We start from the raw sequence: 16,105 nt of genomic DNA, 5'->3' as shown, positions 1-16,105 counted from the left end.
GTTTCACACTCACTTGCTTCCAGTGCCTTTGTAAAAAAAAAAAAAAAAAAAATCTAAAATATCTGTCCATATGTGTGATATTGAAGGGAAATGTGAGAGTGGCACCTCAGATTCAACAAAACACCGTGAAGTAGATGTTCACCTCAATAAGACGCACAATTTGCCTTATGTTGATTTTGTTTAACATGCGCCTGCTCATCGACATTTTGTCTGTATCCTGGGATGATAAATAGTCTCTTACCTCGGCGTTTTCAGAAGGCACTTTGCGCCTGCCATTCTGTCAGAAAAAAAATTAAAAAATAATAACAGCCAAACTGTCCTCAACCGGTGTGATTATTTCCTCTGTGGGGGCAGGGGGACAGGGAGAGGTGCAGCGGTGGAGCGCCTCGACGCGTAATTGTCCCGGGGACACTCTCCGGTCCAGATGCGCATCCCCGACCGAGCAACTGAAGGAATCCAAGACTGCTTCCACCGTGACTGGAGGAGGACTGTGATGGAGTGAGCCCCGCGGTATCAGCAGCAGCAGCAGCAGCAGCAGCAGCAGCAGCACATCACTGCCTGCCCTGCGCGTCTGTCCGCCAAGTGCCGAGTGCAGGCGCACGAGCTCCGCGTGGATCAAACGTAACGAGCTGCACGACGCAGGCAAGGGCATGGATATGGACAGTGCGCGCGTTCGTCGACGCGTGTGTACAAACAGACGCACGCACGCGCACACGTACGTCGTTGTTTTGTTACCGGTACACTAAATATAAAGCCAAGTCAGACACCTCCAGTGTGTTTGCTCTGACATACAGGAGGCTGTTTTAATGTATTGATCACTGCAGGCAAATGCACTGCTTCAGTAGGAGCACCAGGAGTGGAACAGTAAATAAATGTCTCCATCACAAGTGTTCACATGATCTGTGAAGATGAGAGGGAGCCCAGGCTGTGAGAGGACACCACAGACTAACTTTCAGCTACATGTGAATTTCACTTCCATTGTTTCGTGTCTCTTGTTCAGACACAAGGTCAGTGTAACAGATTTTATGGTCGACCTGCCTTTTTTTTTGCCTCAACAGAAGAAGAAGAAAAAAGCAAATGCAGAAACTTGAAAGCTTCCATTGAGCAGACTCCATGTGTTGTGTATCGTGTTTTGTGTAGATGTACATATATTCAGTCACTTTGTCCTGTGGTACCGGTTTGGACAGTGACACTAACACAGTGGAGCATGATGATGTTGTTGACAGAGCCTAGTTGAACTAATACTGGACAATAGAGGCCTCTGCTGACAGTAAAGCAATGTTTATATCAGATAATGTTCAGCCAGTAGGTCTGTTGTGAACATACATACACAACATATACACAAATATTTTAACTTAGCATGTCTAACTTGGTTATTAGATCATTTTCTAGTGGACAAACTATGTAATGGCATCTGTGATTGTGCTGCACATTTTACCACCATTTTGAGTTAATATGGTGGTTACATGTTAGCAACACATCAGGTAGACATGGAGAGACATTGGCGTTCATTGTTCAGGATGTTTCCTGAGGGGAATATCTGTTTCTTTAGTTGTTAAATGCTCCACTTTGTTCACCAGCTAATTGCTTTGTCTGCTATTTGGTGCTGAGCAAGTAGTGTACAGTTTATAAATAGCGTACAGCTTATTTTTTTTTGCCAGCTGTGTCTGGAAACAAGGTAGATGAGGGGGCGAGAGTGAACCAAAATACATAACCTAATCGCCAGAATAAATGTCGGCAATGTACGTTTCTGCAAACCAGGGATATGTTGGAACTTCATCTCTTTATGTCGCAGCTTTACTTCTTTAGGTTCAGTTTTCTATTATATGTTAGAACAATGCTGTGCTTATGGTCTGGTTAAGGTCTAGGCACAAAGACCACTTGGTTAGGGTTAGGAAAAGATCATGCTTTGACTTAAAATACCTGTTTTTGTCAGCACAAACATGGCTGGAAATTGTCTCCTTAAACATTTCCAATGGTGTCACATATCACACAAATGTTGAAAGTCTTGAACTGCTTGGCAGCCTTCTCGCCTGTAACTCCACCACCACCCCCTCCACCTCCTGTTAATCCTTTTTTTCAGATTATTGCAGCTGTAAAGTCGCATTTTACCTTTTTTTGTATTGTTATAATTAAGTCAGTAACTAATGAGCTAATTAGTTGTCAGTTTTCTGTGAAAAACCATCACTTTATTAGCAGAATCTTAACGAATATTAAAGTATCGCTGCACAGAGAATGAAGAGCTTCCATGAATACCTGCTCAAAAATATCTTACAGGAGACACAGTACACCATCTCACTGCACCCCTGGGACAACCAGTGTAAACTATAAGGAAAGGCAAAACAACCTAATGCACACACACACACACACACACACACACACACACACACACACACACAGCCATCTTCTCTGTCACCTTAGCAGCAGTACGAGAGCCTTGAGAGTGATGTATACGTTCTCTGTATCTGATGGTTAGGCTTAAACATCCCTCCTTGGTTCATTAACGAGGTCACCAAATAATCAGGAGGGGGTAAAAAGGAGCCGAGACCTCCAGTTCTCTATTCTCCAACGGGGACTGTGCCGGGGCAATAAAGCGGTGGGCAGAGAAATGAAGGAAATGGTGGGTATTCAGGAGAGCACAGAGAAAGCAGGGGTCTTTATGAGATCTGTGTATGTGTGTGAAATAGAGACATTATGCTTTTGTGGATTCAGACGGTGGCCAAAGTGTACGTCGTCTTCAATCTGCTGAAAGGATCATTTCTGCCAGAGGGAATGCTTATTTCCAGCGTGCCCTCTACCTCAAAGAAGATAGATTTTTACATGCTGTTATCAGCCACGGTGTTATTTCGCTCCCTCTAGATGCCATTTGGTTTCATTCAACAACAACAACTCAACAATATCAAAACCCAATTTCTGTGATGGCGAACTCAGTGCAGAAATGCGACCCACAGGGAACACAGGCTGGATGTTTGCAAAACACTTGCTGGGCTTCATCTGATAAAATATAAAGATTTAAATGATATACCTTTATTGTTCCTATATAGCTGAGCATTCTGAATTAATAAATAAATCCATAGATCATTAATCAGTCATTAATGAGTGTGTGAGCTCAGCCAGTTTCACCCAAATCTCTCACTAAAGATTCTGATATAAAGAGCAGCAGTCTTGCATTGGCCAGCACTTCTCACCAACTGTTCAGGCCCTCCGTGGTTATGTACTGTACTATCTCATTTCATGCCTCTCAGCTGAGGAAAGCAGTTTTTCCAGCTGAATGTTTTCTCTAAAATTATAACAATGAGGTGCTGAGGAGGCAAAATGGATTCTTATACCCGTTTTGACATTTTAAAAACATGGAAGTGTGATACCTGTACAGCTACGGGTTATCACTCCAAAGCAACCGACGAAGAATAACTGAAATCAAACTATCAGCAAGGAGAAAACACTCACTCTCTCTCTCTCACACTCACCACAGCCAGACACACTCCATCTTTCTCTGTATGAATGTAAAACCACCAGAAGATTGATGGGATGTCCCTCACCAGTAATGGTGAAATATTTAAATCACATCCTGAACATGAACAAATGTAAAAATGTCTTCCACTATATATGGAAAATAACGTGTTTTGAATACAGACAGTTAAAGCAAGACTACTTTTTCAACTTCCCCCCTCCTGCAGCTTCCCCTGCCGCAAACACAGCGTCAGCAACATGGCTGGCACGAGCAGCCTGGCTACTGCCCAAAGCAAAAAGCAACCTTAAGAATCCCCTCGATCTCAGTGTTACGTGGTTAAAACGCTGGTTTTAACCGTCTCAAGTCCCAGTAGTCAGAGGAAACACATATCAGCAGGGGAACACACTTTGACACAACACTGGGGCTCTCCATCGAGTGAACGCCCGTCTGTTCACCCTTGTTTCACCTCGGTTTTGATCACTCTCCATCTTCACCTTCTTTACCTCCTCCATCGGTTTCTTTTCTTTTTTCTTTTTTCTTTTTTCTTTCAGTCGCTCCAGTTAGATGTGAGAGAGGTACATAAAGAGAGGTTCATAGGGAACCAATCGATATGTAGATATAAACATAATTTTGCTACAGCCATTACACAGTGCAAACAGTATTTTACCTCAGAATAGGTGAAAGTAAAAAGAAAAAATAAATGTACCGTATTCACACTGGTCGCGATGGACCTGCTCTCTTTTCCTTAAAAACATCAGAGTCAAGTCGGTAAGTAAGGTAAAGGGGAGGTTGCTGACTTTTAAATGTTGATCCAGTAACTTGTAGGCCTAACTTCTGTAGACTCCTGTGAGGCAGGAAGGAAACGTATGAAGTAGTAAGGTATTTTGGTTTTGGCAGAACAAAAAACTCCCACATCATCTCCGAGATCTTTCTGTTTGGTGGTGTGCATGAGTGACCCAACGAGAATATCATCACAATCCCCTCTACCACCTGCACCGTCTAAATATAGATGGAGAGTAAAGAGCATGAAATATACCAGCATCAACACAAATCCAGACATTTTTGTCGGAAGATGCGTTCTGTGTTTGTGCTGTTGCACAGTACAGGATTAAGCATTATGTTAGCTTGAAGCTCAATGTACTGTTCACAGATGTAAACTGAGCTTTTAAATGATTTTGTTCACTACATGAAAGTGCAATAATCACTTCAGTGTACATTGTTCATTCTCATGTTAAGCCAATACCGGTTATTGGCCCGCACATACACTGTCTGTCTGGGCTAAATTGATTGACTGCGACTGTAACAAAAGCTCATGATGTATTCTGACAGTCACACAATTCACAGCTCTTATTCCCCGATGAATGTATTGAATGATCTTTGCTTTTTGTATCTGCCATCGACACACTAATGACTATTTTGTGGATTTGTTTTCTGCTAACTAATTTATAGGTGAGATAATGAGTACGACTGGGACACGTATCCCAGCACAAACAGCACGCTTCGAACCATGAGCTTATTTTTCAAAAACTTGGTGGGCTTTTATTTGTCCTTTATTGTCGCCTTGGGAGAGCGAGAGAGAGAGAGAGATGGGCTGATATGTAGCAAAGGGCCCAGGCTGGGGACAAACCCTGGCTGCTGCGGTCAGGCCTCAGCCCAGCAGTAGCAAAACAGACCATACCTGCTTTACGCAGAGATTTGCCTGTTCTCCCTCCCAATGCATCAAATACAGCTTAGTCAGTTGCCCTACTCATCTAACTTTACAGCATTTGACAGCGTTAATAACAGTCCAAATGATCTAATCGGACTTTGCAGGTAGTTTTTTGACTGTGGAGCCCTTCATACGCAAAACTGATGCCAGAGGGGTCCGTAGAGCATCAGAGTTTGAAGCGTAAGGCTGCTGACCAAGCTGCTGTATTTGTCGAGTTGGGAGTAATCTAATGGATGGTCATCATTCAAAACTTGCTGGCAACTGCTACTAGATGTTGCGCTGGTTGTGTTAGCTGGAAGGAGGCGGAATAAGGTGTCGTTTTACATATCCAGATACAGATCACATCTTAATGCCAGGTGTAAATGGGGTCATCATGTAATGTCACCAAATAACAGGTGTGAATGATCAACAGACAACCCATACACAGCTCCCAAAGCACCTCCCTGCGCTTTTGTTTCTAATAGAAAGCAAAAGTCTCCTGACAGCTCTGTGTGGTGTTCATGCGTTTAGCATTCAGGCTCAGCATGCAGAGCGCTGATGGTTCTGAAGATTTCAACACGAAATCGTTCCAGCAACAGATCGCAGGGCTTCATACTGGTTTGTAAAACTGTTTTAAACAGTTGCATAGCAACAGTGAGTTGGTTTCAGAACCAACAGATGGATAATAAACAACCAAGAAGCAGTTATCCAAGAAAAAATCCAGCACAAACTGTTGCACATGAAGCTGCACAGATGTTGAATACCAAACACCAACAGGAGTCAAACTCATTTAGTCTGACACAAACAGCAAATCCTTCTACTCCTTCACTGGTTCCCCCCGATCGCTCTTCAGCCCACTTCCCCTTACTTTCTACTCTTCCTTATCTTGTCCCCCCGCTTCCTCCTCTTTCTTCCTCTTCTTTATTTTCATCATCCCCTCTGTCGCCCTCCACACATCTTAATCCAAGGGCTTTTCAGGGAGGAGGGAACTAATCCATTGCACATGTTCTTAAAATAAAAGATGGAAGGACAACTAAAGTGGAGATGAAAGCGTAGACTGCTCTCATCAGCAGAGAGGGGACATCTGAGGGAGCTGGAGTACAAGCTCTCACACTGTCAAAAACTCTATTTTTAATGTGGTTACTGACTACAAAATAGAAATCGGTCAAGTCAGAGGAAGACCGTGAGGCACAGATGCGATGTTGAATCTGAGCGGTTGAGATGTAAAAAAAAAGATATTTATAGAACATCAGGAGTTCAGAGGGTCAGCCATGTCCTAGGGGAGCGGGTGAGTTCACAGTGAGAGTTCGGTCGGTAAATAAGTAAAGAGGTCTTATCAATATGAAAACAAGTCGGTAAGCTTGAAATCAGCTTGTAATTCTTCCTGCGGTTCATGTGTGGAGTTCTTGCTTTGATGTCTAGATCGCAACATGTTCAGGTGCAGATTCAACCCGCAAAAAAAAATAATAAATAAACACACCTGGTTCACATTTTTACACATTTGTTGGGTAGTCAAGTAAAGACGGCCAGTGTTCTGATCTGATCTTTTGCTGAAATTTAGCAATTCAAGTAAAACAAGTTCACCCCGGCACTATTTTGGAGGGGCATCCTCGTTGCATCTTGGTTTTAGCCCCGCCCAAGACGATTGTGATCGACGATTGTGGCCGTAAATTGAGTGTCACTGCCATAGCCGCCAAGTCGGTAGTCAGAATGTGTTGGAATACGATGTAGCCCTGCAAGGAATTTTAGCAAGAAATACGACTGCCCTCATATAAAAGCTATAGAGCTATAAATGCAAACAAACACTTGAGACGCACACATGCATGACTCCTGGACAGTGCAAGGTTGCTGCACGCAGGAAGCACAATATTTGCCAGCAGACATTAAGTTCTTGGAAGCAATTAGAGCTAATGGCCGTGTTAATCAGAGTAATCACAGCCCCCGCTCACCTCAGTTATTCCAAATTTATTTTTGTTTAACCTTTCCATCTATCTTCCTTTCCACCTGTGCTCTCACCATAATGGAAACGTATGATTACGAGACCTGATCATTAGAATCGCGTGAAAAGGTTAATGATGGACAGAGTCACTGCGTTGCTTCTTAGTAACATGAGTTATTATTAGAGTGTTGACTCTGTTTTCAGTGTACATACAGGACGATAACAAAGTATAAGGAACCATATTATGCAGGGTTTTTCCTCACAATGTTTTTGTATGTATAATTTCATTCTGATACAGTTTATTCACCTCTGGTGCACCCAGCCTGCTCATCAAAATTGTTATTACTGTCAGTTTCATAGTGTAACGTTCACCATTAGCTGGGCATTTTTGGATAAAACTCAGAGCTGTAGAGACAGCTCCTGTAAACCTGCTGTCTCTGTACTGAGACAGAATAACTTTCTCCCAGACTCTATCAGCATAATAAATGTCTCTAGAGATATTTCTGCTGACTGTTCTGCTGTTTTCATGCGTTTGTGTATTAATACTGATCGAGCATGCCTGCTTCGCCTCAATAAGAGTTTGGAGTTGACTGTTTTATTTTAGCTCATGTCTCAAGATCTCTTTACAGATGGGAAGTGGCCTCTTCTGGCTTCGCTGTGCTGCTGAAACTTTAAGGGTGAGTGTCAATGTTTAAAGTTTTATTTGAATCCTAACCAACCAGTAGTTTCAAACATCTGACTGACTTTAAGTTATTGAAGGTTGTTTGTTTTTTTCAAACCTCAGTTTATTGGTTTGCTCCAGGAAAGAAGTTTGGTAATAACCGATTACTTGCTTGATGTTATACATATTTTTAAAGCTTTTACTAACACACAACAACACAATATTATGTACTCAGGTATTATTTTAGGTACAAACTACCGTCAGCATTAAAAGGGTACTCCGCCAATGGCTGTCATGATGGACAGTTTTTTATTTTGTTCCAAAGTATCAAAATCGATGCAGCAGAACCAGATATATCATTTTCATGTTCCATGTTATCCATCTGGCCTGATACATTTAGAAAGTCTTTAAGAGCCACACGATTAAATCATTTAATCCCTATTAGAGTTAGCGGAGGGCTAATTCGGAAATTAGCTGCTCATCCGGCCGAAGTTTGTAGTATACAGTACACTGTATGGGCCCAATAATACAGATGCTTGAAATATACCCGTGACTCCGGCAGATCCACAGCCCCCGACTTTTCAAAGTGTTCAAACGTGGAAGTCTTCAGCCCTGACCACTGCTGATTCAAGTGACATCACTTAAGGCAATTTGTCAGATTTCACAGCTGGAGCCACAAAAGGCTTCATAAATTTTTTTCATATCTGCAGTTGTACTCCTCAATACAGTCTTTGATGTGTAAAATCGCTCAACTTCCCCTTTAAGCCTTTTTTTTGTTGCTTCAGCAGCACCTGGGAACATCTCCATTTACATCTGACATTAAAATCACAAATGTTAATAGAGCTGAGAACTGGCATATTGCTGCAATCACACACGAATGCTTCTTGTTTTTTTTCTTTGTTTGAATGTGTTATGAGAACGTATCTAGACACAATATCATTGTTTACCATCGGCTGTGGCATTTTAATATCGTTTCAAGAAACAATGAAGAGGGGGTGGTGGCTTTTGACTGAAATCTAATCTTTTCAAATGTGTCATGTTTATCTCTGTTCTCTTTCAGTTTTCTCCCCAAAAAATCCTTTCTGTTGTAACTATTTTACTTCCTCTTTATCTTTTACTTTTGATACCAAACTACAGCAACAGAAGCAGTCCTGAAGTTTGCCCCACTGCTTAAATCCTAATGTAAATTTTGAGCTTGAAAAGGGAGAGAATCGATGACGTGAAAGATGTTGGAAGCCCCAGTGCAGAGCAGTGCATAGTATTAGGTTGACAGGATGACAGGAATGGATGTGGGGCAGAGTGGTGCAGCTGATGCAGTAAAGAAGGGATTGATGAAGGCTGCCATGAGGAGAGGGGGTGATAGTGGCACAGAGCTGCACTGTACTACAGTAGGAGCTGCTGGCCGTGACAGATTGTGGTTCCGGCCGGCTGCTGGGAGGATGCCGGCAGGTTTGGGCCAGACGCAGCCAGTGGCCTTGTTTGAGCCAAGTCAGTGACAAGCCTGCTGGGTAATGATATAATAAGTTGTATTTAAATCTCATGAGTATGTACATATGTACATTATGTACTCCTTCAGATGACCTTGACTGAGCCGTCTGTGGGACAACATCCGAACACAATGAGATGTACAGAGGCTGAAAAGATGACACAATGTCTCGAGTACTTGACTGTGACATCGCTCTAGTCTGAGTGCAGACTTCATTGTCAGATCACTGAGCTGCAAAGCTCATTGAAAACCCAAGCAGCAGGTTGAATTGATTTCCTAAAGCCTCAGTATAATCTCTCCCTCTCTATCTGAGCTTCTCTCCCTCTTTCCTTTTCCTCCTCTTGGACCTGACTCCACTCTTCCTCCGTTCTCCTACTCTGAGTATAAACTGTAAATCTCTCCTCCACTCTCTCTATCCGTCACTTTGGCCTGCTTCGGCAGTTGATTAGCGTCTGTCCACCCTAATCTTCCTCACATGGCAGACAAATGGCTTTTGCAGACCTGCCAACCTTGAAAAGTCATGGAGTACCACCTTGTTTCGAAGAAATGCTCAGCTCATGTACTTGTGTGCGGGCAAAAAACAAATCTCTCATTGGTTCTTTTTCAGAGTAAATTGTAGCTTTTTGAATGAATATGTCTTTTGGATAAAAATAATGCATTCAGAAAAGGAGATGTTCATAAAATAAAAAATAATCCTGACAGTCATGTCGGTCTTGTCCGTCCGTCCCACATCCCTAAAGTATTGGCTTTAGCGCACTGATGTCAGGTTGGATGGTAAAATATCCTGCCTCCATTACATATCTCTGTCATGTCAAGTGTTTGATGGAGGGTTGGAGGGATTAAATTAAGTTCAAGAGTGTTGCTGTCAATTTGCAAATCCTTGCTAGTCACTTGAAATGACATTACGCATTTGTTAATCATCCCCCTTTCAAATACTGTTGGTGTGAGTGGCTGAAGGCGAGGGGATCAAATCTGGCACTACGATGGAGCTCCACTTTAGGTTTTTGGCAGGTTACACACTTGATGGTGAATTGCTGCTTCAGTACTGAACAATTAGTCAAATTCACAAGGCATCACCAGATTTTGTGTACTTTAGAGAGGTAAAAAGCGTCACAAATGGATTAATCTTGGGAGCAGAAAAACAGGCTGAGGCAAAAATGAGCTCATACAAGTAATAGAGTTAGATATGTAAATCTGAGGACAAATCGGTTCCACTTCGGCCTTAAACATCATCAGCAAGTCATTAAGTAGATCATTTTTCATTTATTTTCACCATGAACAATGAAACCTAATGCTGCAGTAATGCAATAAATACCTCAATCATAAAACAAGTTGTTTCTGCTGTTTCTATCTACCTCAAAATGATGGTACTGAATCAACACCTCTCTGACTCTGGCAGTGAAAATGATGCCTGATCTCTGCTGTTAATTTTTAATGAGTCAGCGTGAGGTGGCCACTGAGGGTGCAAAACCTGTTTGGTCATTATTGGTCTTTGCTGTAAGGCACATGCGTCTGTAGCCATTGGCTGTATGGACACGACCAGAAGAGGAAACGCTGCCAACATCAAGAGGGAACTTAATTAACATTCACAATTAACATGAAGAACAAATGGACTACCAGGTGCTTTGACTCCACAATTCAATTATTGCTTCTTACCGGCAACAGGATCAGTGAAGGTCAAGGCTGTGCCTTAATTATGTAGCACTGTGTGCATTATAACAGCACTGAGGATTATTGAGAGACAAAGGGCTCGCTTTAAAAGGTTAACTATGCCGTCCGTGGTGGTGTTTAATAAGGACAGTAAAAGAGGAGACTGTAAAACGTCACCTGCCAAACATGAGGAAAATGTGGCACCGATAGAGATAATTACTGTGGAGTATACCGGGTCTCTCTGAGCTGACAGTACGGGACACAATAGCCCTAATGATACAATCATCATGATACTCTGCCTCACAGACGCTCTCAGAGGCTAACAAATAGCTGTTACTTACATAATAATAATATATTTTGCGTGTTTTTCACGAGCACAGTGTTGAGATTGAGACTATTACATCTTGTACTGAATATTCACCATGGACTATAAGCCTGACTGCATGTTTGTGAACCAGTGTATCGTATAAATGAATGATTTAGCAGCAAGCCTCTTAGAATAATAACACTGATGACATTCACACTTTGGGTTTGGTGCTAATTAGCAAATGTAAAATGCTAACAGGCTAAATTGAGCTGGTGAACATGGTAAACATTATATCTGGTAAACATCAGCATATTAATATTGTCATTGTGAGCATGTTAGCATGCTGACTTAAGCGTTAAACTCAAAGGACTGCTGTGTCTAAAGACAGCCTCACAAAGCTGTAGGCTCATGTCTTAACGTTGTCTAATATATATAGACATGGAGCAGATCAGTGCTAATAAAACTCTGTTTTTAAGGCTGGATGTCCTTTTAACGTCTTGGATACCTCTCACTGTCTCTGTGTTAAATCACCTAAATGCTGCTGCTAAAAATGTGCCTTTGATTGATGCCTATGTACTTGGCACTGATGTTAAATTGCATTTCAGTTTCTCTAGACTAGAAGGCACTCATTAAAAATAGCACCAGAATGTAATGCTGTTTAGCAGCCAATTTGGAAGTCCCACATAAAAGACTTTCCATCTCAAAATGTGAGATGCGTAGTGGCAAAAATCCAACACCTGAATCACCTGTTACTTGGGCCAAACACGTGACACTCAACCCACATGGATTTGTATCGGTTTCAGGCACCTTATTGGGAAAGAGACAAATGACAACAAAGCCTCTCAAACTCAACACTGGTGAAAACAGATGCTGGTATGGTAGAATACAACTGGGCCCAATCCCAAAACACACCTCGCCCCTACCAATGAACCCTTTCCATTTTCCGTGATCACACATACAGGCAGGACAGATTTTTCTGTCGTTTCAATTTACTTTTTAACAAGCATAAAACAAGTGCTACTAGTTTTCTGATTTCTCAGGCGATAACTAGCTTGCCAGCTAACATTACATTGCATTTTGATGTATTTCAATGTTGCATTCCCGCCTTTGGAGGCATATGATGCCTGAAATTTAACTGAAGTCCAGCAGCAAAGTTCCTGCACTTGGTAATACTCCTCTAATACCAGAGCAGACTGGCAGTGAAGGAGCAAAGGTTTTAGCCTATAAAACACCACTACTGACAAGGTAATAGACACAGCAGCCTATTCACGCAGCAGCCATTCTCTTCTTACATCACACTCGGGAAGGGAGACTCAAAAGTAGTACTGCTGATGTGTCACTTTGCAAGTCCTATAAACACAGGGAATCTGACAAATTGTTATCATTTCACCACTTCCTGCTTGATCAACAACTGAAAAGATGATGAATAAGGTCAATCCAGAGGTACATTAGACCATATTTCAAAGTAAAACAACATATATCATAATATCCCTTTGCCCTTCCGAGAAGCTTTAACGTTATCATTCAACCCCTTATTTAGCCAATGTTACTGTTAAATAGCGTTACATGATAAGATAGGACAGGCGTAATTGAATCCTAAAATATCAATACATACTGTATCTTGGACACATTTATTGAAGCCTGGAAGTAAAACACACTAGATATCAAGCTAAGGAAGTGGTTGAATGCTAGCATTAGCTAATGGGTTATCAAATATGTTGGTTTTATCTTGAAATGTGGCCCAATGTCCCAGATGTTAACTATCCTTCACCTTTTCAGATGCTGATCAATTTCAACCACTACCCCGTGTAGCGCTGTTCTGAGGGGCAAGGGGGCACTTGAAAACGAGGGGTAGGGGTAAAAAATTGGTCATGAGATTGGGCCTTGGAGGCACAGAACAAAAGATTTGTGCGTCGGACTAAAGGTGAGACCAAGAACTGGATCTGGTTTTACAAGATAATTATCAGAAGCAAAGGTAATCCATTCGTGTCAGAGGATTTCATGGTTCAGTCTCAAAGAACAATGGCAAGAGATTAAACTGCAATCGCTCCGTCTTACTTTTCTGCATGCACACGTAGACACAGCCACACACCTGAAATTTGACCAGCCGTTCTCAGGCTAGGAAATGACCTCCGGTAGATCAATAACATGGACTCATACCTTATTTCTAAAGCCCAATCAATTACCTGTGGAATGAGGAAAAAGGACACAGTACTCCACCTTCAGACGTTGGTGGAAACAGTGATTCATAATTCATCACCGTCTATCAAATTAGTGATCACTTCAGACCACGGTAGAGTTGTAATGACTGGTCGCGGCTGCCTCTTGTACCGAACAATGTGCCAACAAGTTGCTACGAGTGAATTATGACTGGACTGGACGAGGCAGTAGTGCTAAAGATTTCCACAATTTTAAAAATTCATGAAGGAATGGAAAAGCTATGAATGGAGCAGCAGGCGCATAAACACCGTGATCAATGCTTGCTCTTTGGTGGGCTAAATTTAGCCCCACATTACCCTCCGTCCCACATGTTGGGTTTATCTGAATCATTTATCAAAATGTGTGACAGGCCGGACATCGCGGCTGCAGTAAAAAGGGCTTTTCTGGCTGTTCAGGAGGCATGAAATCACCTGGTGAGCGTGGGGATAACGCAGATGAATAAACTCTGAGTGGGAATATTAATCTTGGAGAAACATCTGCCCTTAGAGAGCGAGCTGCTGCTGACTCATTCTCTCATTCTGTCCCTTTCCTCACTGCTTCATCACACAACCCCCCCTCTATCCTCAGCTCCATTTGTTTTTGCCCCTTCGGTTGTTTTTTTTTTTTTTTTGTCTTTGTTCCCATCTGATATGGTCTGCTAATGTGCTTTCATGTTTCAGTAAACACTTACTGGGTGTACACTATTCTTCAGCTCTGCTACTGAAGTGGGATGAAAATAAACCTAGGAGATCGTTTTGTTTTATTATGATAACAGTCACGCTGCCTGCTGCAGTTTGTACAGTCGTTACTTGGGGAAGGGAGTGGGGGAGGCACAGGGGAGACACGAACCCCCTTCCAGTATATCAATGCAAACACAACTACGTAATATGATTAATAATTGAAATACCATGTTTATATGTTTGAAAAGTTTGCGACTCCATCCCTTTTCCTCTCAACCTTTTTTCTTTTTTTTCCAGTGACTCCCAAAACAACATATATCACTGTTCCCAATGAGGTTGCAGCTCACAAGAGACGCACTGGACCTGCATCGTTGCAGTTTGGTTGGGTTTAGGCATGAAATAAACGTGGTGAGGTTTAGGAAAACATTGTGATTTGGCCTAAAATAACGATAGTACTTGTGTAACTTCTGTTTCAAGCGCACCTACGCTGCGCACATAACTTCAGTTACCTTATGTTACGTGTTACGTCAGTTACCTTATCTTATATCTTCACTATGTTAGTAAAATTAAAATATCTCACCGTTTCGCTTTCACACTGGACATGAACAGCAGTCTCCTGGGTTAAAGTCCTGTGTTTGTTTGGACCAACTATCTGTCACCGATCTCCTCCCTATGCAGACTAGTTGCTCTCTATACTATTTCAACTGACCTGGTCTTGCTGTTGTCATAATTATTACGGCCACTAGAGGTCGCAGCCTAACAAGAAACTTAAATATGGATCATAATAAGCTGCTTTCACAGTCGACCTATATGGTTGTTTTTCTGATGAGGACAGCCTGAATAAAAAATGGTCCTACCCATTGAGTACTGAGTACTAATGGCTGCTGAGTAGTCGTGGATCAGAACATGAACACGTTGGCAGGCATCATAGCTCGTTGCAAGATGTTCTCTAGTGTTAGATAGCGGGTAGCTGATGTTTGCCAAGTAACAGTAACTAGTGTCTGCAGGCGGTTTGAATACGAGTCGGCGAGAGAAGCTGGCAATGCAATGTAGGGTTGCTTAGCTGGCAGGATGACAGTGTTCGTCAGTTACAGCGCTGCTCTCGGTGTGCCCTTCAGCAACTGCTCGAGAAACTTTCATGTAATTGCCCCCATCATGACATCAGATTTTTCGCTGAATTGATTTGATAGATATCTGCGATAATTAAAGTTGATACTCAGCTGTAGGAATTTCGACTTAGGCTATTTTGTTCACTCTCTTCATCAGCCTTGTCCATCCTGACTGTGATCCCCTGAAACAATTTCGGTCATTGTTTATCATACAGCGGTGAGAAAACCCTGACAGTAAAACAGTCAGTGTTTGTTGATGAAACACCTTCACTAAGTGACTGATGCTTTTCTATCAGCAGTGTGTGTCCAGCCCAGCGGAAAGACGGCAAACACTAAATGAAACAGTCACTCTACACTCACTGGTGTTTAGACAGGATGGCACTCCTCCACCCTCCTCTGCTCTCCCTGCTTCCCTCTTTCACCTCGCTGGAGGCGACTGAGTGCTCCTAATCAGCAATCATTTTAAAGGTCATGAATGAAACGACTGTGGGAGAGGCTGCGGGCTGCGAGCTAACAGTTTGTCTCAGTCAACTACTGCACTGTGCTGGCACTTCTTCAGCTGCAGTTTAGCTAAATTGGCCCGAGACGCCCTTCACTGTTGATGCTTTTATTACAAATACAAGTGGGACGAGCATTTTGTCTGATGTCTGACATCAGACACGTACGTTAATGTTGGTGTTAATGCTGTCTGTCCAGCAGCTGCGTCCACTAATTGCAGCTTATAAAGTGCTATAAGGAATAGTCCGACATTTTGAGCAATAATCTAAGTGGCTTTCTTGCCAAGAGTTATATGAGACCCTCTTACGTTTGTGTGTTAAATATGAAGCTACGCCCATCAGCAAATTCGGTTAGCTTAGCCTGCCAGAGCAGCTGTTTACCACTGCTTCAAGTCTTTATGCTAAGATAAGCTAACCGCATCCTCGCTGCAGCTTCCTA

The 16,105-nt window shown here is 42.3% G+C and overlaps 1 protein-coding gene across 4 annotated transcripts in view; it reads right to left on the bottom strand.

Moving 5' to 3' along the window:
- The window catches only part of sphkap (SPHK1 interactor, AKAP domain containing), a 109,015-nt gene that overhangs the window by 33,708 nt on the left and 59,202 nt on the right, over positions 1–16,105 (bottom strand). Inside the window, exon 1 of one of the 4 annotated variants that reach the window (XM_084350256.1) lies at positions 242–668. The exons of the other annotated variants lie outside the window; for them this stretch is intronic. Coding sequence (XP_084206382.1) covers positions 242–276 — 35 coding nt within the window. The 5' untranslated portion in view covers positions 277–668. Of the gene's footprint in view, positions 1–241; positions 669–16,105 lie in introns of those variants that run through there. 4 annotated transcript variants of the gene reach the window in all.

The sequence above is a fragment of the Pagrus pagrus genome (assembly GCF_965226575.1).
Source record: "Pagrus pagrus genome assembly, chromosome: 4".
Lineage (NCBI taxonomy): Eukaryota > Metazoa > Chordata > Actinopteri > Spariformes > Sparidae > Pagrus > Pagrus pagrus.
The sequence above is the reverse complement of the archived record's forward strand: the minus strand, read 5'-3'. Positions and strand labels throughout refer to the sequence as shown.